Here is a 26,333-nt window from a genome sequence, read left to right as displayed (position 1 = left end):
TAACCTAAATGACAGAGTGAGAAGAAGGAAGCCTGTACAGAATACAAATATTACAAAAACAGGCATCCTGTTTGCAATGAGGCACTAAAGTAATACTGAAAATAAAAATTGCAAAGAAATTCATATTTTTGTCCTGAATACAAAGTGTTATGTTTGGGGTAAATGCAACTCAACACGCCAGTACCACTCTTCATATTTTCAAGCATGTTATGGGTACGCTTGTCAATGGCAAGGACTAGGGAGTTTTTTTAGGATAAACATTTACAGAATAGAGCTCAGCACAGTCAAAATCCTAAAGGAAAACCTGGTTCAGTCTTATTTCCAACAGACACTAGGAGACAAATGTACCTTTCAGCAGGACAATAATTTAAAACCAGGCCAAATCTACACCAGAGTTGCTTACCAAGATGACATTGAATGTTCCCGAGTGGCCTAGTTACAGCTTTGACTTAAATTGGCTTGAAAATCTATGGCAAGATTTGAAAATGGCTGTCTAGCAATGATCAACGTGACAGAGCTTGACACATTTTTTAAATATTGTACAATCCAGGTGTGCATAGCGCTTAGAGACTTACCCAAAAAGACTCACAGCTGTAATCGCTGTTGAAGGTGATTCTAACATGCATTGACTCAGGGGTGTGAATACTTACAGTACCTGTCAAAAGTTTAGACACACCTACTCATTAAAGGGTTTTTCTTTATTTTTACTATTTTATACATTGTAGAATAATCACAACTATGGAATCACATAGTAAGCAACAAAAAGTGTTAAATGCAAATAGATGTTATATTTGAGATTCTTCAAAGTAGCCAATCTTTGCCTTGATGACAGCTTTTCACACTCTTGGCATTCCCCCAACCAGCTTCATCTGAAAGGCTTTTCCAACAGTCTTGAAGGAGTTCCCACATATGCTGAGCACTTGTTGGCTGCTTTTCCTTCACTCTGCGGTCCAACTCATCCCAAACCATCTCAATTGGGTTGAGGTCAGGTGATTGTGGAGGCCAGGTTATCTAATGAAGCACATCACTCCTTCCTGGTCAAATAGCACTTACACAGCCTGGAGGTGTTTTGGGTCATTGTCCTGTTCAAAAACAAATGACAGTCCCACTAAGCGCAAACCAGATGGGATGGAGTATTGCTGCAGAATGCTGTGGTAGCCATGCTGGTTAAGTGTGCCTTGAGTTCTACATAAATCACTAACAGTCACCAGCAAAGCTCCCCTACACCACCTCCTCCATGCTTCATGGTGGGAACCACACATGCGGAGATCATCCGTTCACCTACTCTGCGTCTCACAAAGACAGCGATTGGAATGAAAAAAAATAAAAAATAAATAAATCACACATTTGGACTCATCAGACCAAAGCACGGATTTCCACCGGTCTAATGTCAATCAATCAACCAATAAAATGTATTAATAAAGCCCTTCTTACATCAGCTGATGTCACAAAGTGATGTACAGAAACCCAACCTAAAACCACAAATAGCGAGCAATGCAGGTGTAGAAGCACGGTGGCTAGGAAAACCTCCCTAGAAAGTGGTTGTTGAGGGTGCAACAGGTCAGCACCTCAGGAGTGGTGAGTTGTCAGTTGGTCAGTTGGCTTTTCATAGCTGATCATTCAGAGTATCTCAACCGCTCCTGCTGCCTCTAGAGAGTTGAAAACAGCAGGTCTGGGACAGGTAAGACATCTGGTGAACAGGTCAGGGTTCCATAGCCACACGCAGAAGTTGAAACTGGAGTAGCAGCACGACCAGGTGGACTGGGGACAGCAAGGTAGTCATCAGGCCAAGTAGTCCTGAGGCATGGTCCTAGGGCTCAGATCCTCTGAGAGAATTAGAGAGAGCATACTTAAATTCACACAGGACACCGGATAAGACAGGAGAAATACTCCAGATTTAACAGACTGACCCTAGCCCCGACAAACAAACTATTGCAGCATAAATACTGGAGGCTGAGACAGGAGGGGTCAGGAGACACTATGGCCCTGTCCGACGATACCCCCAGACAGGGCCAAACAGCCATTGCTTGTGTTCCTTGGCCCAAGCGTCTTCTTATCAGTGTCCTGTAGGAGTGGTTTCTTTGCAGCAGTTTGACCATGAAGGTATGATTCACGCAGTCTCCTCTGAACAGTTGATGTTGAGATGTGTCTGTTACTTGAACTCCGTGAAGCATTTATTTGGGCTGCAATCTGAGGCTGATAACTCTAATGAACGTATCCTCTGCAGCAGAGGTAACTCTAATGAACGTATCCTCTGCAGCAGAGGTAACTCTAATGAACGTATCCTCTGCAGCAGAGGTAACTCTAATGAACGTATCCTCTGCAGCAGAGGTAACTCTGGGTCTGAGGCTGGTAACTCTAATGAACGTATCCTCTGCAGCAGAGGAAACTCTAATGAACGTATCCTCTGCAGCAGAGGTAACTCTAATGAACGTATCCTCTGCAGCAGAGGTAACTCTAATGAACGTATCCTCTGCAGCAGAGGTAACTCTAATGAACGTATCCTCTGCAGCAGAGGTAACTCTAATGAACGTATCCTCTGCAGCAGAGGTAACTCTAATGAACGTATCCTCTGCAGCAGAGGTAACTCTAATGAACGTATCCTCTGCAGCAGAGGTAACTCTAATGAACGTATCCTCTGCAGCAGAGGTAACTCTAATGAACGTATCCTCTGCAGCAGAGGTAACACTCCTCTGCAGCAGAGGTAACTCTAATGAACGTATCCTCTGCAGCAGAGGTAACTCTAATGAACGTATCCTCTGCAGCAGAGGTAACTCTAATGAACGTATCCTCTGCAGCAGAGGTAACACTAATGAACGTATCCTCTGCAGCAGAGGTAACTCTAATGAACGTATCCTCTGCAGCAGAGGTAACACTAATGAACGTATCCTCTGCAGCAGAGGTAACTCTAATGAACGTATCCTCTGCAGCAGAGGTAACTCTAATGAACGTATCCTCTGCAGCAGAGGTAACTCTAATGAACGTATCCTCTGCAGCAGAGGTAACTCTAATGAACGTATCCTCTGCAGCAGAGGTAACTCTAATGAACGTATCCTCTGCAGCAGAGGTAACTCTGGGTCTTCCTTTCCTGTTGTGGTCCTCATGAAAGCCAGTTTCATCATAGCGCTTGGTCTTTGCGAGTGCACATGAAGAACCTTTGAAAATTCTTGAAATGTTCCGTATTGACTGACCTTTATGTCCTAAAGTAATGATGACGGTCCTTACCATTTGCTTATTTGAGCCGTTCTTGATATAATATAGACTTGGTCTTTTACCAAATAGGGCTATATTCTGTATACCACCCCTATCTTGTCACAACAGAACGGCTTGGCTCAAACGCATTAAGGAAGAAATTCCACAAATTAACTTAAAGCACACCTGTTAATTGAAATGCATTCCAGGTGACTACCTCATGAAGCTGGTTGAGAGAATGCCAAGAATGTGCAAAACTGTCAAAGCAAAGGGTTGCTACTTTGAAGATTCAAATATATTTTGATTTATTTAACACTTTTTTGGTGACTACATGTTCCCATTTGTGTTATTTCATAGTTCTGATGTCTTTACTATTAAACTACAATGTAGAAAATAGTACAAAATAAAGAAAACCCTTGAATGGCGTGGCATCCGGACTTTTGACTGGTACTGTATGTAATGAGATATTTCTGTATTTCATTTTCAATAAATTCACAAAAATGTTTAAAAACATTTTCAGTTGTCATTAAAAAAACAGTTAATCAATTTTGAATTCAGGCTGCAACACAAAATGGGGGTATAAAAACATTTAAGGCACATTGCCATTACTAACTTTTCTGTATGGGTCTCCCTTGTGTGGCAACTTTCGTTCAATGATTTATGCACGTCTAGGATTATACTGGGGGTGATAGTGAGTACAACTTTGTTTTTTTCAATTGGTTTAGTACTTACCATCAACCCTCCATGGTCTTCGGTGTCTATAAATTATAGAGCAAGATGAATGAAAAATATTACATTTGCTGCTTTAAACCTGACAATGCATAAATATGCCGAATACCACCCCCGTGTGCTAGACAGGAATCATTGGGGGGGGGGGGAATACAAGTAGAGGGAAAAAAAACTGTAAACAATAATCATAACAAAACAACCTGAGGGTAATTTATTGCTGAGAAAATTTCCTCAATTACAAAAACGCCATTTCACCAACCTTGGCTGCAACACAGAGCTAGGTACTCTAGATGTTGTTTTAATTATCCGTTAATAATCTCAGAATCAGAATGGAGAACCTTAATGCCACGACGAAACAGACTTCACATGACAGATAAGACAGAACGATGAATGGTGTGTTCAAGACAACTGGAAAGTTCGAGCTCCAGAAAGAGACCCAAGTTGGATGACCGTTCAACATTTTTTTTCCCCTCAGTCCAAATGTTTCTTATTTCCCCAGTTGTCTTGAACACAGCAGAAGCCATCCATTCTAAACTGTTTCTGGCAACTATGACAGTGGAAGAGGGAACTGTGAGGCATTGGAAGAGATGAGGTTGGTGGGAGGTTAATGTAGCAGACAAATGACCCTATAAAACCTGGATTGAGATGAACAGCACCAACCAAAGACCAAATTAGATAAGACCAAGTATAAAACCCACATGCCCACCTTCCATCCATAGCAAAACAAACCACTCTCTATGCTTACACTGACATCTGAGGTAGGACTATACCTAGTGTTTTTAAAATCATCAGTTTAAACATCATGAAAGAGGACACCCAAAGCCGGTTGGATATTCTGGACACGATAGAAAGCCTGAGTACCCATCCATTTCAAAGGACTTCCTGTGATCTGAAAAATCACACATATTTTGGTGTAAACATTTATTGGTTTCAAAATGAAATAAAAATGACTTGCACCAGCATTTAACAGCCTTTCAGAATCCACACATGTTTTTTATCTTTGAGAGAAATTAAAGGAAAAATAGATCATTTTTATAAATGTGCAAACTGTTGTTTCTTCCAGTGACCCAGTAAGTATATTATTTAAAAAGACTTGACACTGTAGGCGAGAGAGAGAGAGAGAGAGAGAGAGAGAGGGAGAGAGAGGAGGCCATCCAAGCAGATGATTGCTAAAATATGCCGTTGCGGTGGAGGAGTGTCATTTTAAATGAAGTTAAAAACCAGGGGTTTCAAACAAGCCTTTTTTCCCCCGTTGCTCTCATCTGTGCCTGCCTGTGAACAACACACATACAGAACGTTCACTGTGTAATAGAGAACTGATTGAATTATTTAGCTACTATATAAATTATTTACAAGGTGCAGGTCTTTTCATTTAACAATAGACTCTGACGGGGGTGACTTCATTTTGCATTTCTTTCTTGGAGAATAAAGCAGTAGACTTTGGAGAGAAAGGCACAACTAGAGACCCATTGTGTAGCCGAGGGCAACTTCATCATGTACCGGCCACAATATGGGGCAAGTGGCTGGTGGCAGGCTGGCCGATAGTCAGCTACCCTGGGGATGTGGGAAGCTTTGGTTGAGTTAAACTGAACCAGGCCAGACACTGCAACTGGGCTAGGTGAGTAATAATGAGAGAGCTGAGCTTTGGGCCTGACTCAGGATTTCAACAACTATAAAACAAATGAACAAATAAAATAAAACAAAAATACAGGCTTTTGATGTGTTCCGGCCTGTTCTCAAAACAGAGAGCAGACAGGTTATTAATATTTGGAACTTCAATAATCGTGGTTTTTGGATATTCGTTCACGTCAGTTCAGTTACATTTTGTTCTTTTTCGTCAAACCGCTAGTAAGAACATTACGAAGTACAACACATTTCCCCCCAACCAAGTCTCTACAAATCAAGTGGAAAAACAACCCTTTACATCAAGCCAACGTAGTGAGTGAAGAGGGAGGGGGAAAGGAGGGGCTGGGGGGAGTGATGGCAACAGGAAGTGACTGGCGGTGCTGGTGAGGGGTCAGGGTTTAAAAGGCGAGCCAGGGGTCCTTAACGCCCTCTACTGGGAGCTGGCCCTCTCGGGAGTGTCTGTGGCCGTAACCTCGGCCATGGCACCTGCTCGTGGTAAGTCTGATGGAGGATCAGGGGTCGTTGTGGATCAGGAGGGCATCCTGCACAGCGTACCTGGAGGGGAACGTGACCAGGAGGGATTAGGTGGAGGCTGGGTTGACAGGGGTTTGACCGTGGGGGTTTGGCGTGGTGGTGGTCACCGTTAGCCATTGACTGCCAGACAACGCGGCTGTGATGGTAGTGGTGCTCTCGGAGCCATCAGACCACAGCCCTGACTCTGGAGAGCTCACCTAGCAGAGAGTCCGCCTCGGTCCGGCTGATCCCGACCGGCAGCTCAGTCACCTCCAGGACCCGCCCACTCACTGCCTCCGAGAGAGGAGAGAGAGAACTGTCAGACCCAACTTGGAGACAGCCTTTAGCCTATGACCTCATTAGTTAAAGCAGTACAGACTAACCCTATGCTTCCTTTGTCATAAGACTACTAAATAACTACCCGGACTATCTGCATTTAACCTCTTTGCACAAACTCTTTTGACTCATCACATGCTCATACTGTCTATTATCTATCCTGTTGTCTAGTCACTTTACCCCTACCTACAGTATACTGCTGTTACTGTCAATCCTGTTGTCTAGTCACTTTACCCCTACCTACAGTATACTGCTGTTACTGTCAATCCTGTTGTCTAGTCACTTTACCCCTACCTACAGTATACTGCTATTACTGTCTATTATCTATCCTGTTGCCTTGTCACTTTACCCCTACCTACAGTATACTGCTATTACTGTCTATTATCTATCCTGTTGCCTTGTCACTTTACCCCTACCTACAGTATACTGCTGTTACTGTCAATCCTGTTGTCTAGTCACTTTACCCCTACCTACAGTATACTGCTATTACTGTCTATTATCTATCCTGTTGCCTTGTCACTTTACCCCTACCTACAGTATACTGCTATTACTGTCTATTATCTATCCTGTTGCCTTGTCACTTTACCCCTACCTACAGTATACTGCTATTACTGTCTATTATCTATCCTGTTGCCTTGTCACTTTACCCCTACCTACAGTATACTGCTATTACTGTCTATTATCTATCCTGTTGCCTTGTCACTTTACCCCTATCTATATGTACATATCCATCTCAAATACCACGTACCCCTGCACAGACTTGGTACCAGTACATTAGTCATTGTGTATTTATTCATCATGTTATAATTGTTTCTACATTTTTTATTTCTGAATTATTAGGAAGGGTCCATAAGTAAGTGTTTCACTGCTGTTTACGAAGCATGTGGAAATTATATATATATTTTTAGATCAAATATCAATATCATGGATAAATGTTGTATTTAAGATACATCTTAAGAGTAAGATATTTATTGACTAGAGGTCCACATCTCTGTCCTCTTAACAGACGGAGGTGTTCTCTACCATTACCTGGTTGACCTACACTGAGATCTGTAGACAGAGCTTTCCTCGGCTGCTTCCTCCCTCTGCCTCCTCCACCGCTGTGCCGTATCCCCATAGGTACCTGGGAGCAGAAAAGAGGACGAGAGAACATTCAGTTGACCAGCTTGTAGTCTGCTGTTGCACTTTATGTGGACTCTAGCTCAAGGTATCCCAAATGCTTGATATTGATTACATTGGAAGAGAAAATGAGGAACAAAAGAAGAAGCGGGGACCATTGTTTGACTTTGATCTTTTGTTTTATTTGCACAGTACTAAAGAGAAGATGTCACTAAGCATTTCTAAAATGGTACATAGATATCCACACAGATATTTCCTCCTCTGTCTTGTGTAGACTCACCTGATGGTTGGGGGCCATGGGGGGAAAGTGGAGGAGAGGAGGACGGCTCTGGGGGTTGTACTGGAGGGGTTGCCCTAGCAATGGGTACCGAGCATCTCCTGGGAAACACAAATGACGACACACTAAATTGGGCTACATTTCTTTAGGGTTACCATTTGCCATAAAGATGGAGCAGTTGAGTAGCCTCAGGGACCCTCAGCATTCCACATATTTGTTTGAATGTAGTATTAGCACACCTAATTCAACTAATCAGCAAGCCATTGGAATATTATATTCCTATATAATTGGAATAGATTAAGTATGTGAAATGGCTGGTTAAAGTTCCCCCAGAACTAGGTAAAGGAACACTGGGTGTCTCCCTCACCTTGCCCTGGCACGAAGGGTCTGGAGAACTGTGGCATCATGGGTACGGGGGTGAGGCCAGGACGGATGCTCTTCACATTGGTCAGGTGGGAGGGGGTTGGCGACTGGGCGGGGGAGGTAGAGGGACTGCCCAGCTGGGGACTGCTCTGTATGGACAGATAGAGGACAGTGTTAGATGGAGGACAGGGGAGGGTTATTGGGTGAACACACCCAACACCAGGAAAACCACTGGTTCAAAATCAAAATAAAAGTATTCAAGGCTACTCTCTTACAACATTACAGACCACAACACCAAACCCCATTGCTATATTTACACCAAGAGTGTGATACTGAAGAAATACTTGCAATTTTTTTTTTTTTCAAATCTGCATGTTCTCTTTAGGCTGTATGGGGGAGTGGAGCAAGGGACTCTCACCTGTGAGGTGTCTATGACTGAGAGCTCTGTGGACTTCTGACCTCTGGTGTGATCCAGACTGTAGTACTTGCTGTGTTTCCACTGCGAGGGCGTGTGAGGCCTCGGCTGCTGGCCAGGGGACAACATCAGCTGCATCATCACCATTCCACCACCTGGAGGAGGGGCACAGAGGCAACAAGGACAGACATTACAATATTACATCAAATTCAATGAGAGTTTATATGCATCTCTTCAGGGGCAATGAAAGATGTGTAAAGATTTAGTCTTACATTTCAGATACTAGAACCTGTTCCACTTAAGAATCACAGTATGTTTATTTTGTGTGTGTGTGTGTGTGTGTGTGTGTGTGAGAGAGATTTGCCTTTTAGAAATATATGAATCACATTTAATAGGATAAGTATGTCAGTTTGACTGTTTTGTATTTCATTAGTGTATTATGTATGAAAACTAAATCATATTCACTGACTTGCCGTTAAAATCCTGTGTCATCTAATAACATGTGATGTTAACCCCTACTTATTTGATATGTAATATGTTATTAGAAATTTAACTCTATGTTTGAACAATGTTTGTTGACATGCATTTTATTCTAGTTGGGACCTTCTTTCCAAGACAGCTCAGATCATTAATACTTTTAATTGCATCATCTCAAATGTTTTGCCGTCAAACATCCAATTAAATGCGTTTGCCCAACAAAGGGTTCGAGAACTTTCTGGACCTGCACTTGACCTTATTAAAAGAAGACTTCTGACTGCCCTTAGCCGGTCTGTAATTATTTCTGCTGAGGAAGACTTCTGACTGCCCTTAGCCTGTCTAATGATTTCTGCTGAGGAAGACTTCTGACTGCCCTTAGCCGGTCTGTAATTATTTCTGCTGAGGAAGACTTCTGACTGCCCTTAGCCGGTCTGTAATTATTTCTGCTGAGGAAGACTTCTGACTGCCCTTAGCCGGTCTGTAATTATTTCTGCTGATGAAGACTTCTGACTGCCCTTAGCCGGTCTGTAATTATTTCTGCTGATGAAGACTTCTGACTGCCCTTAGCCGGTCTGTAATTATTTCTGCTGAGGAAGACTTCTGACTGCCCTTAGCCTGTCTAATTATTTCTGCTGAGGAAGACTGCCCTTATTAGCCTGTCTAATTATTTCTGCTGAGGAAGACTGCCCTTAGCCCGTCTAATTATTTCTGCTGAGGAAGACTTCTGACTGCCCTTAGTCTGTCTAATTATTTCTGATGGGGGATAAAAGTAACGAGCATCTATAACACTCTTACACAGCCACATAATTCCCCACCCTATCTCAAGGATGAAAACCTCCATTTATATTTTGTTTTCCATCTATTTTATTGTGACAATAAAAAAGGGAGGTCTACAAACAAAAGAGAACCTGGACTCTATAGTACTACCAACCTTGGATTTAATCCATCACTAGCACTGTCTTGGTGTAATACGCAGCAGTCTATTTGTATTTCATTGTGAATAAAAAAGGGGGTCACACAGAAAGGAAGTTGACCCATAGAACAGCATAATAACCAAAACACATGTCCACATTGGAAAAAAAAAAGTGGAAAAAAAAGATTTACTTTTGCCACAAGAGGTTTAAAATAAAGGGAATGTATTTTTTACGTGGTAATCCTGGCATGAAATGAAAACATTTCAACCATCTCAGGTCTGAAGAGAGAGAGAGATCTAATTTCAGGATTTGAAATAAGATTACCCTTTCCTTTAATTTGTTATTTAAGGAGAAAATAAAAGATGACAGAGCGCAAGACAGAGAGACAAAGAACTTCTGTGAGTGTAATGTTTACTGTTAATTTTTTGTTTCACTTTTGCTTATTATCTACTTCACTTGTTAACATATGATTCCCATGCCAATACAGCCCTTAAGTTGAAATGTAATTGTGAATTGAGAGACCGACCGAGACACGGGGAGACCGACGGTGGCTATACTGATCAAAGGAGCTTCGCCACAGAGGAAAATCACATTAAGGCCTCCTAAAACATTTCAAATTAGAATTAGATTGCCCATAAAGGGACTTTTTTAATAAGATGACCATAACTGGGAACAAAGCAGCAGAGGAATTACTTCTTAATTACCAGTCCATATCTGTTCAATAATTACATCGTTAAGACTTGGAGTGTAATTTCAATTAGCACCTTAAAGCCTCAAAGCTAACTGAATAGGAGAAAGACGTTAAGGCGTCTACATCACATTTATTTTGTTGTTGCTACGTTGTATTGTTATAGCTTTACCTGGGAGATCAGGAGATGAGAATGCTGCCTGTCTGCGCCCCTCCCCAAGAAGACCCTTTAGAATCGATTCAATCCATTTTGATTTGCCGGAGAATTCGGTTGCAAGTAATTTCTCCTGATGACGCCTTTGTTTAGTTGGGCTCTAATTAAAATGTTCTTCGGGCTCTTCCACGCCATTGTTCAGAACAGAGGGGATTGGGCTGTCTACATTGTGACGGTTGGATTGGACAGCGTGTTAAAGAACTAAAAGAGGTAGGAGAAAGGTTTTTTTTTAAAGAAAAAAAAAGGTGGTACAGCGAAGCTAACGTCTGTGGGTTTTGTTCCAGAGACAACCCGTACAGCAGCTCATTTCAAGAACTAACTCATTAGGAGCAACATTTTATATTTCACACTTATACAGTTGAAAAGAGAAAATATGCTCTTTCAGGGATCCAACGTAAAGTGATAAAGCAGTCTTGTAGCCAGCTACTGATAACCAGCTGGTTGCCAGACTACTTTATTTATAAATTGTGATTTTTACTTCATAGTTGAGACCTGGTTATAATGCATAATGTGGCTCAGACTGGCTCTCTGCTGTATACCTGAACACTGCAGTGTGTCGGTCTGTGTGTGTGTTTCTGTGTGTACCTGAGCACTGATGTGTCTGATGGAGTGGCTGCTGGGAGCTGCAGGGGGAGGACGGCCGAGGGAACAGCATCTGCTCTGATCCGGAAGGAGGCAAGAACTCTACAGAGGAGCTGCAGTGAGAGAAACACCACACACACACTAAAGCCGAGTAGCAGAGAGGCCAAGCTCTGGCACAGATTCATTCATGTAATCAGAATTCGGCACATCGGTTTTAAAATGGGCTAAATTACTGAAGTGGAACACTGTGTACACTGGAGATCAATAACCCTGTATTGCATTAGAACAACCATAAATATCCTCAATCTGAAACCGGTGAAGGCTGGGAATCGGCTAGAAATCTCTACAGGCTCATTTTCTAACAAATCAAAACAAATCAAGGGAAAACAGCATAAATCACTGCGTCTCCGTTACGGAATTGCGGTTGTGGAGTGCCACTGGGGTTTCTACTTTCCAGGCTCCTCTTTCACTCTCCTCCATTTTGATTTTATAACAATATAAGCAAAAAGAAGGCAGGCAGGGTTACGCGCCAGCCCAAAGCAGAGGCAGGCAGCTGCCGCAGCAGACATTCGGCTCTCCGTGCCACTCGGCACCCAGAAGAATAATGTGCGTCTGCACAGCGGCCCAGAGGGCTGGCATGAAGGATGGTGTAGAGAGCAGCTCGCCACACTGGACCAGCGCTGTTATATTAAGACTCAGTAGATATCTGGCCTTATAAATCATCTTGAACATGGCCTATTAAAGAAGAGGACCCAGGAGGGGGGTTCCACAGCTCAGTGTGAAGCATCACAGAGAAGAGCTAGTTATCTGTTCAACCTAAAAAACTGCTTACTGTAAAACTGGGAATGATACAGTATTAATGTTCTGTAGTAATGTTATTGGTATATAATCGGAGTCCACATTAAAACTGTGCGGTCCTACCACATGGTGTTCTGTTCAACTGGGAATGCATTTACATGTACTCAATGTATTGGTATTATAATGGGTCGACATTAAGTGGAATATTTATAGGTATTTTTATGTTAAAACTGTGTGGTGATGTCCTACCTCTGTTGATTGGGTGTGATGACACTGTAGTAAACCTGGACACCAGAGCCAGGCATGGGCCTCTGGTGGGACTGGTTGTGGATGACGATAGGCTGCTGATACGTTTGCTGTGGTACAACCTGGGAGCCTTGGGGCTGCATGGATACCTGCCAAGACAGACCCATAGTTCAGATGGATGACATGGGATGCCAAAAAATATTCACGGTTACACAAGACTTTATGGAAAAAGAGAATGGTTCTTAATGACTAAGCTACTTGGCTAAACAAAGGTTTAAATAAATATGCTTTACATTTCTTAATGTTCATCATTGTTAATAGTGTTTTTACATTATAAAGTGACATTGAGTTATTAGATGTTGAAATGCTGAGTACCCACCTGATAAGATGACATAGAGGGATACTGGACCATCATGCCTTGCATCTGATGTCCCATATTGCTATGCTGGCCACTGACCGGGTTCTGCTGGCCACTGACTGGGTTTTGACTCTGTGGCACTACTATCATACTCTGATAGCTCTGTGGATGATTGAGCATCACAGTTTGGTAACCTGGAGAAATAGAGAGGGAGGGAGGGGGAGCGAGAGAGAAATGAGTGAGCGAGGGGGAGCGAGAGAGGGAGAAAGAGAGCAAGATAAAGTGAGATGGGAGCGAGAGATGGGGGAGAGAGAGATGAAGTTGATTTAATCAAAAAAGTGGATTCAAATGTCTTGATTCTTAGAATTCAGCACTTGTATGGAAATTAAAAACGTTCAGAATTCCCTGATAAATTGGTCCACAGGGAAAACTAAAAAAGGTATAGAAACCGTAAATTACATTTATTTATGACATTTATTTATTAATAAATGTATTTCCATGACAGAATTCAAAAGCAATTTTGGACTGACCAATGTAGATATTTTCAAATACATTCAACTTAAAAGTTCCATATGAAGAAATGTCAATTTATGTTATTTTGGATATCAGAGTAATCTTGAGGTAATCCTAGTTGAGTCAGAAAAGGATGTTCATTTGATGGGTAAGATATACAAACCCTTGCAGAGAGCCAATCCAACGGGCAATCTATCCAACGGGCAATCTATCCAACGGGCAATCTATCCAACGGGCAATCTATCCAACGGGCAATCTATCCAACGGGCAATCTATCCAACGGGCAATCTATCCAACGGGCAATCTATCCAACGGGCAATCTATCCAACGGGCAATCTATCCAACGGGCAATCTATCCAACGGGCAATCTATCCAACGGGCAATCTATCCAAAGGGCAATCTATCCAAAGGGCAATCTATCCAAAGGGCAATCTATCCAAAGGGCAATCTATCCAAAGGGCAATCTATCCAAAGGGCAATCTCAGTTGGATAGATTAACCAGTGGAACTAAGACTTAAAAATAACTGATATTGGCACACGATGAAGGGAATGTTGGAACATAACTAATGCAATTACAGTTAGTGAAAATGTACACAATCCAGCATAAACTAATGTATAGAATTTATTACACAAGAAACAAAATTCACAAACTTCGACAGCACAACGGAGTCAAGTGTTAGGTGTAAAATTAACAATGACTCTATAGCCTTCTTCTGGGAAGGCTATAAAGTCCAAAAGTTATGGACGAAGCTAGAAAGTTGGCAGAAGTATTATAAAGTAAATGTACTATTAATCAATCTGTCTGCATATTTCAAGACATGACATGTGAGGGTGCAGTGAGATACCCGATGGATTGGACGATCCTTTCTCGTCAATCTTGACAAAAACATACTTAACTGGAAATCAACCAATCCTCCATCGTTAACACAATGGAAAGGTCAAATGCTTTATGTAAAATGTTGAAAGTGCATGGGCGACGAAGAGAAACAAAATGGTGCAGTTTGAGGCCATGTGGCAGAGAATGATACATCACCCCTAGAGATGGGGGGTGAACAGGTGGGTCTGGGCAGTTGGGTCTGGGCAGGGGTGGTGTGAACAGGTGGGTGTGGGCAGGGGTGGTGTTGTGCAGGTGTGAACAGGTGGGTGTGGGCAGGGGTGGTGTTGTGGATGTTTGTGTCTGCATGTTGTTTGTATGCTTTGTAAGAATATTATAATAGTTATTTCTTTAAACAAAAACTAAACACTTTGCCACAGAACAGGCTGTGTGCTTATTCCATTGGAAGCGATCAATGATTCAGGGTAGTCAACATTAAAATGGCTCAGTAAATAAACAACCTTTCAGCGCCAAAGTCGTTTCAATAGGATTTCTCCTCCACTGGTAAGATTATGGGAGACGAGATAAAAAAAAAAAAGCTAAAAAACTTTATAGGTCTTAGGAAAATTACATTTAATAAGCTTTTTCTTTCGCTGGGTAAAATACATCAGCATCAAGGTTACCAGAGTGCTTATAGTGGAGAATGTTATTGAAAGCCCCTCTTAAGCAGGCTCCCTGAGTAGAAGGGGGGTGGTGGAGGGGAGAAAACAGCAGGAGGTAAAAACGAGAAGGGAGGGAGTTAAGGGAGGAGAGGGCTGTCTGGGCAATTTTCAATTTCTCCTGGCTTTTGGCCAGAGCGACAGCAATCAATTTAGCCCAGATGAGAAGAGAAGTGGGACACAAGGAATGGATGCACCCGGTGAGAGGAGAGGCAGGCAACAAGAGAGGCTGGTTGCCATTTTTAGTACCATTCTCTCACCTCCACTTACAAACCGAGCATGAAGCGAATATAATATTAAACACTCTGTGCTTCAGCTGAATGAGCAGAGGATGGAAGAGAGAAAAGAGAGGAGAGGAAGGAGACTCTGGACCTCAGGACTCAAAAGGCTTGAATTGCTGCTGGCAGACTGTCTTGCCTGCCTGGTTAAAAGGAGCCACTGACTGTCAGGCAGCTTTAGGAGATAAGATGAAACAGGCACGCCACCCTTCTCCTTATTACACCAGATATACTGGGGCTTCTGCTGCCTATCTATTTTTACAAGAATAAGGGAACAGGACTAGGCTTTCTCAGCCGCCTGGGGAAAGGATGAGTTCAGTGTGTAATGGTGTCCTTCAATTCAGATCTACCACATTTCTCCTTTTCATTAAAAAAAAAATATATATATATTGTTTCCTTAGGCTTTATTTGACCATATCTGGAGAAGTACAGTACATTTCTACAGAAAACATAAAAGTTTGACATTTGATAGCAGAGAATTCTGCTGATATTTTATGATTACGATAATTGCACACATTATGAATCTATAATTAAATCTATCTTCAGAATGATATGAATTGCAGTTGAGACTTTTGCACAAGACATTTATAGCTAACAATAATCAGTATAACACCTCATTCAAAATGTCGTCAGAATATGTGAATGTTTTATATAAAGTTGACGTCTGATGTTGAAGTAAAAAGCAAAATGAAGACTCTTTTGGCAGGAACAGCCAAACATAAAAACAAAAAATACCAGGTCTTCACAAATATTCATGGAGAGATAAATGAAATGTCTCAGTCAAGTCAGATAGTTGGTTGGTTGATGGATGGTTGATGGTTAATTCCTCAAGTACACCCAGTAGACAGAAGGCTTTAAAATGGATGACTTTTACAGCAGTGTGATTGAGTGCTTAGCTGTGGAGGGTTGTTGGCTAACAGTTCTGTCTGAAGAGGCGAAAGTGAGGGGCTGGAAAAGAGACCGGTTCACTGTGAGAATTATAGGCCTCTCAGACAGCGCCCCGGCCCCGTATCCAGGACCTTTGGTTCTTCTGTGGATGGTCAACTTCCACACGTATCCAGAATAGGCCCTTTGGTTCTTACCCACACCTGGAGGGCTGATATATATCCAGGTAAGAAACCCCTCTAAACACCTGACTTAGAATGTCACAATGTTTATACGCCTGTGGGTCCTGACATTTTGCGGCTGGAACTCTAGATAATTTCCCCATTTGAAATCCCCATCCTGTTCGCCACTGCCAATCTGCATGACTGATGCATGTACAAAGGCTGCCAGGTAATTAAAACAAAATTCCCCATTCCCTTTAAGAGATCCGATTGACTTTTGTATTTCAAATGGTGCAGCGGAGCATCTGTTTCTCTAGACAGGCCAATGAATGATGCTTCAGCGATACGCAGTGGAGACGAGGGAGACAATGCTAACGGTGTATTTGATTGGAAATGGTTATTGTGTGGGCTAAAATGCCAAGGGCAACACAATGGCCAACCCTGCAGAGAAAAAGCGTTCTAACACAGGAGTCAGCTTTTCGCACTGCTCCTCTGCCCCAGAGGCACCGTCTACTTTCCCTGCCACAGTTTATTGAGATGAGCCTATTGTGTACCTGCAATAAGGGCAGATAACCAGAGACAACAAAGTGCTTAGAGCAATAGAAAATAAAGTGTGTGAAGAGAGCGGTAACAACCATGCCCACCCCGCAGTAAGATAGAACATGTAAAAAATATACCACAGGGAGAAAGACATGGATTTAACCCCCCATGTAAATAAATGTCAAGCAAACCACTCCACTGATGGTATTCCAGATATTACGCCAGAGAGAAAAGAAAAAAAAACACACCTGATGTGACACCTGTTTTTAATAGAGGAACTAGGCAGCTGAGATGAATGGTTGAGTTACTGGTTCAGCCTGTGTTAAGATATTTACCTGTCTGTTGTGTGGGCGGGGGCATTGGCTGGCTCTGCAGGGCACTATACTGCACTGTGCCCACAGGCCTGTACCCCTGGTTAGACAGGGGGTACTGGCCCGGCCCACAGTAACACGCTGGCATCTGTAGGCAGAGATGAAGCAGTCCAAAATGAGATACCATTAACACCACTACTGATATGCAGCTCTCGGAGGTCTCTGAACCTAGACTACAGTCCCTCAGCTGCAGTGGCTTAGTTAACAAGTCCAATATAAATGTTATTTTAAGTAGAGAGAAAGTATCTATGAACAAATGTACTGTACGTGTATCACTCAGGTACTAATGATGAAACATTTCAATCATGTAGACGAAGGAATAGAGACCGGTCAAGCATTGATCAAGTTAGTCAGATGGAAATAACATATGATTGTTTTATTAGTACTGAGTTACATTGTATAACCTAATAGGAATAAACCAGGTAAGGGTCAGATGTACAGTAACCTACCTGCTGCATGTAACCTTGTTGCTGCATGAGTGGCTGGTTGACAGGCGGAGGGGCGGGGGTGTTGTAGGCCTGGGGGGCAGGGACAGGCTGGCCTGGGGGGCACCATGAAGCCCTGCTGCTGCGGGGGGGCCTGGAGCACCACGGAGGAGGGGCCCTCCCCAGAGGCCTGCCGGGACAGACTCATGTGGCTGAACTGGGCTCCCAGGTTCTCTTGCTGTGGGATGGAACACACAGAAACGTGTTACATGCATAGATTATATATTTATTATTAACAGTTCGGTCGTGGCTCTAGTTGAACTACTACAGGACCTTGTATGTAATAAATAATACATAGTACTTTTATATGGCACTTTTCTGAAACCCCAAAGACTTTTATACTGCTGGCTCCTAGTGTAGTCACTGAACTTTGAACTACTGTACTAGCCTACAGCAATACAACTGGATACAGTCACCCATGCAAAGAACAAACCTGAAGGCCCTAAAACATTAAACTGGAGTCATCCTGACTTGCTTAAGTGTGGTGTGGTTTACTAGGCAGCAGATGGTTGAGTGGTTAGGAACTTCAAGCATTGCTATTTATAGAATATCATATTCAGATTAGACGGTAAAATTAATGTAGTCAGTCATTAAGGGAGGTTTATTCGTAGAGGGACGTCAGGAAAGAGGTCAGTAGAACACACGATTTGCGTCAATGGAGGTAGTTGGGTAGCAAACGAACATGAAAGTTAAACTGATTCAATTCCTCATTAATTGGCATATTAATGAAGTCTAATTAGCATGCTGACCAAACGCCTCCATAAATCGGTCCACGTGAGATTTTGTCCATTACCACCAGATGCAAAAAATTATCAAACCAACTAACTGTATTAATTTATGGACAGGTCGAAACACACATGAAACATTCATGGACATTTAACTAGCTTGCGGATGCTAGCTAATTTGTCCTGGAAAATAAACATTGGATTATTATTTTACCTGAAATGCATATGGTCCTTTTTTTTTGCTGGTACTTTGACCCTTTTTGATTCACAAAAAATCGTGTGTTCTCTACTCCAACAATTAATCCACAGATAAGAGGAAACCTAGCTGTTTTTTTGTTTTGTTTGGTTAATCTCTCATCGTTTTCTGTGGACTTTACATGGCAGTTGGCAACCAACTAAGGTGCATTACCGCTACAAACTGGACTGGAGTGTGGACCTCAATCATATTTCAATAACCCACGTGGATTCAGGAACTTTTCTAAATTCCATCCCTGTGTGTATTCTTTCAGTAGCATAAGTTCACTACTCATTTCCACAGCCTTTTGTTTTAACCTAGCCCAAAGAGGGAAGAGAAGAAGAGTAGTACCACAGTGTATAGTTGGTCAGGGGAGACGGACAGCTTTTTGTTTTACCCTAGCCCGAAGAGGGAAGATGGCATAGAATGACAAAAAGACTGGGGGGGAAGAGCGAAGAGAAGAAGAGTAAAGTACCACAGTGTATAGCTGGTCAGGGAGACGGAGAGGAGCTGAGATGGGTAAGAGACAGACGAGTAGTGGACAGGCTGAGCAGAGGGCTGGAGGGGCCGGACCGGCTGAGGAAGGGACAGAACAGACAGAGGTGAGGAAAAACAGAGGAGAAGAAGAGGTAGATGAGAGAAGCAGAGGTAGAGAAGAGAAGTAGAGAAGAGGGCATTGGGTTTAGTCAGACATTAGGCAGAGATTGCAAACGTCACAAGCAGAGAAAGTATCATCTCAAACAATGGAGGAACAGTATATATTAGTTAACGGAGTGAATCAGCGCTAGATCAGGGGGGAATCCAACTACACATGGGGGAATCCAACAGTAATGAAGTTAATTAACCTCAGTCAATAGATGACCATGGATATCCTCCATCCTCTACCAAGGCCGACTGGTGAAAATCTATTGATATGAAAGCAATGGGACAGCTCTTGGTTAAAAAATATATATCCTTTCATCAGCCCCCGCCGCCCGGTTTGGAATGATGTCTTTATTAGGAAGGGGCGTTGCTTCTTCACTGGGGGGGGTGCACCCACACTATCAGAGGTCATTTACACTAATGAATGTCAAGCCTTCCGGCTGTTTTTTAATTTTTTTAATATGATTTTTAAAAGGGGCTCTCCATGACAGGTTGTGTTGAGGATCTTGCTATTAGAGATCGCTATTCCTACCACTCAGGGCCTGTATAAAACGCTAATGATTACCGTTTGGGCTGTGTGCTGCACCAGTGGTCACAGGGTTTAGCTGACACTCTGAACTCAATTCATATCCTCTGACAGGGCTGACGACTAAGGAGAAAGGTTGCAAAGTTTCCTCAACGAATAACACCGTATGCATGACAACCACCCCCATGAGCTGTCATGGTAATGTTTTGAATTGGGGGCCATGTCAATCTTCAGGGTGGCTTAGGATGTCTGTGTAAGAACTGAGCATGTGCATCAGTTCACTTCCTACTTTCCCCTGCCCTCTCAGACTGTACAAGCACTGTGTTTGTAATGCGAATGTGGTATAATTAGAAGCACAAGCATTTCGCTACACTCGCATTAACATCTGCTAACCATGTGTATGTGACAAATAAAATTTGATTTGGTATAGTAGATGTTATGAGTAAGCCTGTGACATATACATTTACTCCTAGGGGTTCTATTTAATTTAATTCAAATTCAATGGCCTGCTGAAGGGTGTTAGCGAACCTGTGCGAGGACGTGGTTGTGATTGGTGGGCTGGTGCTGGCCAGGCAAGTGCGGAGGAGTGGGCATGGGCTGCTGGGTCCTGCCCTGCTGATTATGATGTTGAGGAGCCATGCCGTGGTTGGGGTTGTACACCACAGCACTTCCATCCGGGTTCACAAACGGCTGTCCTGAAGTGAGAGCGAAGGGCAGGGCTGAAAACACACTGGAAAACCACCAAAACTAGCATCTCTATAAACACAATCATTATTTTCAGCATTATCGTCAACACTATCAAGCAAGACTTTCCATCTCTATAAATCACATCAATAATAAAAAATGAATATTTTCAACATCATCATCATCACTATCGACACTGGCCCCATTATCAACATTAAATAGATAACTTCAACGCTTTGATATAGTTTGCCTAATTGCTAGGTATCCAGAAATGTAATGGCTATCATTATCCTTACAGCAGCTCAAGACAGCAGAGTATCCAGAGGGCTTCATTTCCATAGCCTATTTATGAATTCACACAGCCAAGTGAGTGAGTAAATATTTATAATAAAGAGCAGAAAAAAATACTAAGAATGTTGTGTGCACTTTATGTGGAGAATATGACACATTTTATTCAAGTGCTTATTTCAAAATCTCTGGTGAAAAATGCCTTGTGCTCCAGTGAATTTCCCTGAGCCGTCTGTACTTGATGAAAGCATCAATGCATTTCTCTGTGGTTCACTGAAATAGGCTGGCTCTGAAAGCCGAATATCGGTTTAAGGAGGTGTTTTTTTTGTACAGAAAAGAGGTTAGTGCCACGGAGCAATCCAGAGACACCCGGTTCCAGTGTATGACTTCATCACATCACAACAGGCTGGTTTTTCCTTTACATTTGTATTCTACACACGTCTACTGAAGCACCGGTTGGCTATAGACATCATCATAGGGACAAGGGTTCACACAGACACGTTACACATACAATGGAAATCCATTTGTCCCCTTTCTGAATTTTTCTATTTTTGATATTAGATTATATTGATATTAGATAAAGGGAACCTGTGTTTACAAATAACATGTTTTAAAATTTAATTAACAAAGTTATGCATCACCCAATTCCCCTGTGTGAAAAATGAATTGCCCCCTTACACTCAATAACTGGTTGTGCCACTTAGCTGCAATGACTGCAACCAAATGCTTCCTGTAGTTGTTGATCAATCTCTCACGTTGCTGTGGAGAAATTTCAGCCCACTCTTCCATGCAGAACTGGTTTAACTAAGCGACATGTGTGGGTTTTCAAGCATGAACTGCTTGTTTTAAAGTCCTGCCACAATATCTCAATTGGGATTAGGTCTGGACTTTGACAAGACCATTTCAAAACTTCAAATTTGTTGACCATTTTCATGTCGACTTGATTGTGTGTTTTGGATCGTCTTGCTGCATGACTCAGCTGAGCTTCAGCTCACAGACAGATGGCCTGACATTCTCCTGTAGAATTCTCTGATACAGAGCATAATTCATGGTTCCTTCTATTAAGGCAAGTTGTCCGGGTCCTGAGGCAGCAAAGCATCCCCAAACCACCACCACCACCACCATGCTTCAGCGTTGGTATGAGGTTCTTACTGTGGAATACAGTGTTTTGTTTTCGGCAGACATAAAAATGGGATCCATCTCGTTCCGGAAGCACCTGGATGATCATCAAGACTCTTGGAAGAACGTTCTATAGACAGATGAATCAAAAGTATACCGTTTTGGATGACATGGGTCACCTGGTGAAAACCAAACAATGCATTCCACAGTAAGAACCTCATACCCACGGTCAAGCATAGTGGTGGTAGTGTGATGGTTTGGGGATGCTTCGCTGCCTCAGGACCTGGACGACTTGTTGAGGGTGGGTTTCCTCTATTTTTTCCCCACGTTCAAATGCCCAAATGACCGTCCGATGACCCTGAAAATAACTCCTCTTGAGTTAGCTATCAGGTGGCAAAATTAATTCTCTGGGTTCTACACAAGAATTCCCCATTTTCCAACTCCTTAGGAAAAGGTCAATAAGCAATTGCACAGCCCTGGCTGGCTCTCGAAAAACATATTAGTGCCAGCGCCATATACCCGGGCTTATCAGCCAGTCCCATGCATATTTAAGGAGCAACATTCTCTAGGATGGCCATTGAACCACGGAGTGAAGAGGAATACATTATACATCAAAGCTACGACTCGCCCACTATCCATTATCTCTATATCCAATAACACTGTACAGTGTGGCTTCATTATCCCGTGTCTCAGCAACACTTTGGGGAATTTGTTTTGACCAAAGTCAGGGTATATTGATCTTGCGAGACAGCCATCGTTTTTCAAAGTGCTTCCGTTCCCTCCTCATTTGTGGGAGGCAGAGACACAGATTCTCATTTGCATGCAAGCCGCGTCATTAGACAGTGACTCCTGTGTCAATTCTGAATAATTTGAGGGAAAGCGATGCGCAATCCGTCGGTTGGGTTTACTTTTTAAAGGGCAGTTAAAGCAACTTGTAATTATCACCTCCCCCAAAAGACTCAGCAGCATCACAACTCAAATACATCAGAAATAATGAGTGAAGGACGCCTGGTGTTCTACTGTGGTGTTCCAACACTTTGCTGCTTGCAAGAAGACAACACACCACCACCATCAGAAGCTATAGTTCCCTCTCTCCCCCTCCCTCAACACCACAAGAAGAAAGCAGTGGGGGAATAAGCAGCAAGTTGTGTGAGTCATGTTAGTTTGAAAGAGAAGTTATCAGTTTGTGAAAGAAACCCAACGACAGGATACAAAACACAAGACACATTTTGCATCCCCCATAGCAAGCCCCTGTACTTTAACTAAACCTGGTAGGTAGGGTTCGGTTACCAACCTGTGTGTGGGTTGACCAGGACACTCCCTGGCGGTATCCCTGTGGCTTCCAGAGGAAGCAAATAGTAGCTAGTGTTAGCGGTGTTCCCTGGCGGTGCCGCGCTCCTGCCTCCCGCCTCATAGACCACAGTACTACTAGCGCAGACAGCTGGGTAGGCCGCTGGGCAGGGAAGCGCAGAGTGGTTGTGGGGGTAGCCAGCCTTGGTTAGAGCCGGGACAGGGTGGGTTGGCTGGGAGCGAGAGAGCGAACCCGTGGAGGACCCTACACTACTCGAAGACTCAGAACCTAGGAAAGGAAGGAGTGAGAAGGAAAGCCTTAACCTACAGACACCATGCTCAGAGTGGTTATGTGGGGATGGATGGGGAGAGTCATAAGATGCTCTCCAATGGTCACAGGAGCAAGGCAGTAAGGCCATATTACTGATGGCATCTACTGGAGGAGACACGGCTTGAATTCATTGGGTATTTATAGTAGTCTGGCTCACACAATCACATATTACTGTATCATACATCATTTGTTGAGGCCATAAATACCTTGATATTTCTACTTAGGTCAACAAATTATTTTTTATTAAAAAAAGGTATGCACTACTTCGAAAGGTCATGTTTGATTCTCCAAACCTACATAGCCAATTATCTATTCTAATTACCTGTGGGAGTGATGCTGTCATAAAATAGAAAGAGGATAATTATATCAACAGCTCTAACTGGCCAGTTAATTAATTCCTTGATTAATGTCTTCATTTAGCTATTCACATTGTTTTGCTATTCACCTAACTGTCCAAGCACCACCACCACGTCCATGGTGAGCAGAACACTAAGAAATGAATAGATTCTAGAACAGATAGATTAGATCATTATGACATTAAATAGAATAAAACATAATTGACTAAGACCTTCTACTACAATTCTAAAAACACCAACCCACTGATAGAATATTACCATAACACGTGTGGTTTAAAGGAATGACAGGAAAATGTAGCACTGCTTAAGTCCTGCATTGTTGAAACAGTTAGCTACATCACACCTATCAAACTGAAGATGTTTAAGATGGGGCTCTGAATGTAATAACCAATGAATTCACACTCGCGATACCAAATTATTTCTAATACAATGAGAGACGAGGAGTGGCCGATATAATTGGAGGGGAAAGCATGCTGAAAAGGCAAGCATTAGAAAGCACACTATGTAAAAAATAGACACCGTCTTGGGAACATGTGTGAGTGGTATGTTAATAAGTGCGAGCAAGGCGTGACAATGCACTAAGAAAAACATGCATCAATCTCAGGTCGCCAAATAGCAAAGAAAAGTGCTCCGTCAATGTCTGATCTAATAAAATTAAACTAATAAATAAACACCCCGTTAATGCAGGCAGACGGGAGGAGATTAAGAACGGATGGCTTGGTTCTCCTTGTCTGTCGGCATTGGTTTGAGAATACAACCACATAGTGAGGCACCCATTTCACCTGGAAGAGTAGTCATAGGGACTGTGTCTGTTCAAAGCCTTTGTCAAACAGCTCCTGATTGGATGCTCCTCTAATGGACAGGGCGTTGTGACCATAGAATTAGATCACTAGAATAGACAAGCATCTTCTTATTATGAGATAAAATGTCAGCCATTTGTTAATCATGGTTTGCCAGTGCTGTGATCATTGTCTCATGTCAGATATCAGTGCAGACGGGCATTGCGCTAACTAGCAAACACGCATTGGATGGCTAAAAGGAAGTTTGGCTACAATATGCTGTACTAACATTCAAAAATGTTACTAAGGTGGTTGTATTACATTGTTCACTGAACCCCCTTTCATCCTCAAAAGAGAGGTAATCTTACCAACAAACCTGTAACTAATATACTTTCCCCCCCGAAGAAGTCTGCACTACCTAATTCTACATCTAGCTACGGTACTTTGTGGTGGTAGGATCAGTATTTATGAAACTCGAAAACATGCACGAACATTTGCTAGCTCATTTCTGCTTGCTGGCAGAACCAGTCTCAAATCAATCCATATGAAATGAAAGGCAAGGATGCTAACACCACCAGTTCACACACAATGCTGAATACTCCCTCTAGCTAGCGCAGTGAAGTTCTAGCTAATGCACAAATTAGTTGTCATGACATCTGTTCTGCTGTGATTAGTGTGATTAGAGTTGTACAGCACAACTGACTGCTCTCTGCAATGTCATCACGTTGGCCAAATGTTACAAACTAGCGAGGCACAGTGCCAGCTGTCGATTTCTGAGAACAGTCCCATAATTTTAGTGCCGTATAACTTTATCAGCAAGCTGGCAAACTAGCTACAGTATGGCCATCCAAACAAGCTTGCATGAGGCTGCTGGCTGGAGCAAGTTGGCTAAACTGATTGAGCATGGTTTGCCGTAGTAGCCAGTGCTTCATTGCTACCGAGAGCCAAGTGATTTTCTGAATTAGGAACTAGCGTTAGGCGGAAGAGTAAAAATCCAAACATTTTGAGATGAGTTCCACGCCCTGCAAGACCGATCAGCTGAGGGACAAGAGTGACGTAGGAGTGAGACCATCTGACGTGAGACAATGGTGCTGTGATAATGTAAAATAATGACTTAAGAATTTTCCTACACTGTATGGTTTTGCTAGCTAGACTGACAGTTTGTGGAGTGATTGCACAAATTGTTCAAATTAACTGCAAATATGCCAACATTCCAATCCACTGCCATACACTGGCTGAGATCAGTTGATAGGGCTTAGAGAAGTTGCAAATTCAACAAGTACAGATATTGTATCATTAAAAAAAGCACTCTGTGGAACGCCGCTTCCCAAGAAAATCAACATTTTGACATTTATGGTCCGTTGACATATTTTAGAGGATATTTATACAGAACATTTTAAAACCTTCATAAACTATTTATAATGACAATATTTTTCTTTGACAATACTACACAATTTCTAATATTTCACATCTTACGTTTAATTCCCTGCATAAGTAAAATTAGCATTATGCCTCTACTGCCATTCATTCCAATGAATGGCAATTGTTTGTAATTCTCCCTGATCATTATGGCTGGCATTTTTACCTCATTCTGGAACTTTGAGGGTTTATGACATAGCCCCTCCAGTAATTTAATAGGATGTCTATGGTTGTTACCATAGATATCCTATTAAGGGTACGCTTGTAAATTGCCTCGACTGTGAGCGGTATGCTCTTGGAGCGTTCACAGTGCACACCGGACGCTC

At 42.5% G+C, this 26,333-nt stretch overlaps 1 protein-coding gene across 1 annotated transcript in view; it reads right to left on the bottom strand.

The window, feature by feature from the left end:
• Window positions 1-4,827: 4,827 nt before the first annotated feature.
• Window positions 4,828-26,333, bottom strand: part of LOC112225623 (R3H domain-containing protein 1) — a 63,214-nt gene continuing 41,708 nt past the window's right edge. Inside the window, 13 exon segments of the mRNA XM_042306656.1 lie at window positions 4,828-6,350; window positions 7,426-7,519; window positions 7,796-7,893; window positions 8,160-8,304; window positions 8,574-8,725; window positions 11,449-11,558; window positions 12,493-12,638; window positions 12,869-13,041; window positions 17,093-17,216; window positions 17,578-17,585; window positions 17,587-17,791; window positions 20,270-20,436; window positions 23,127-23,411. Coding sequence (XP_042162590.1) covers window positions 6,247-6,350; window positions 7,426-7,519; window positions 7,796-7,893; window positions 8,160-8,304; window positions 8,574-8,725; window positions 11,449-11,558; window positions 12,493-12,638; window positions 12,869-13,041; window positions 17,093-17,216; window positions 17,578-17,585; window positions 17,587-17,791; window positions 20,270-20,436; window positions 23,127-23,411 — 1,811 coding nt within the window. The 3' untranslated portion in view covers window positions 4,828-6,246.

Source organism: Oncorhynchus tshawytscha, linkage group LG26 (assembly GCF_018296145.1).
Source record: "Oncorhynchus tshawytscha isolate Ot180627B linkage group LG26, Otsh_v2.0, whole genome shotgun sequence".
In the NCBI taxonomy this organism is placed as follows: Eukaryota; Metazoa; Chordata; class Actinopteri; order Salmoniformes; family Salmonidae; genus Oncorhynchus; species Oncorhynchus tshawytscha.
This window is presented reverse-complemented; position numbering and strand designations above follow the sequence as displayed.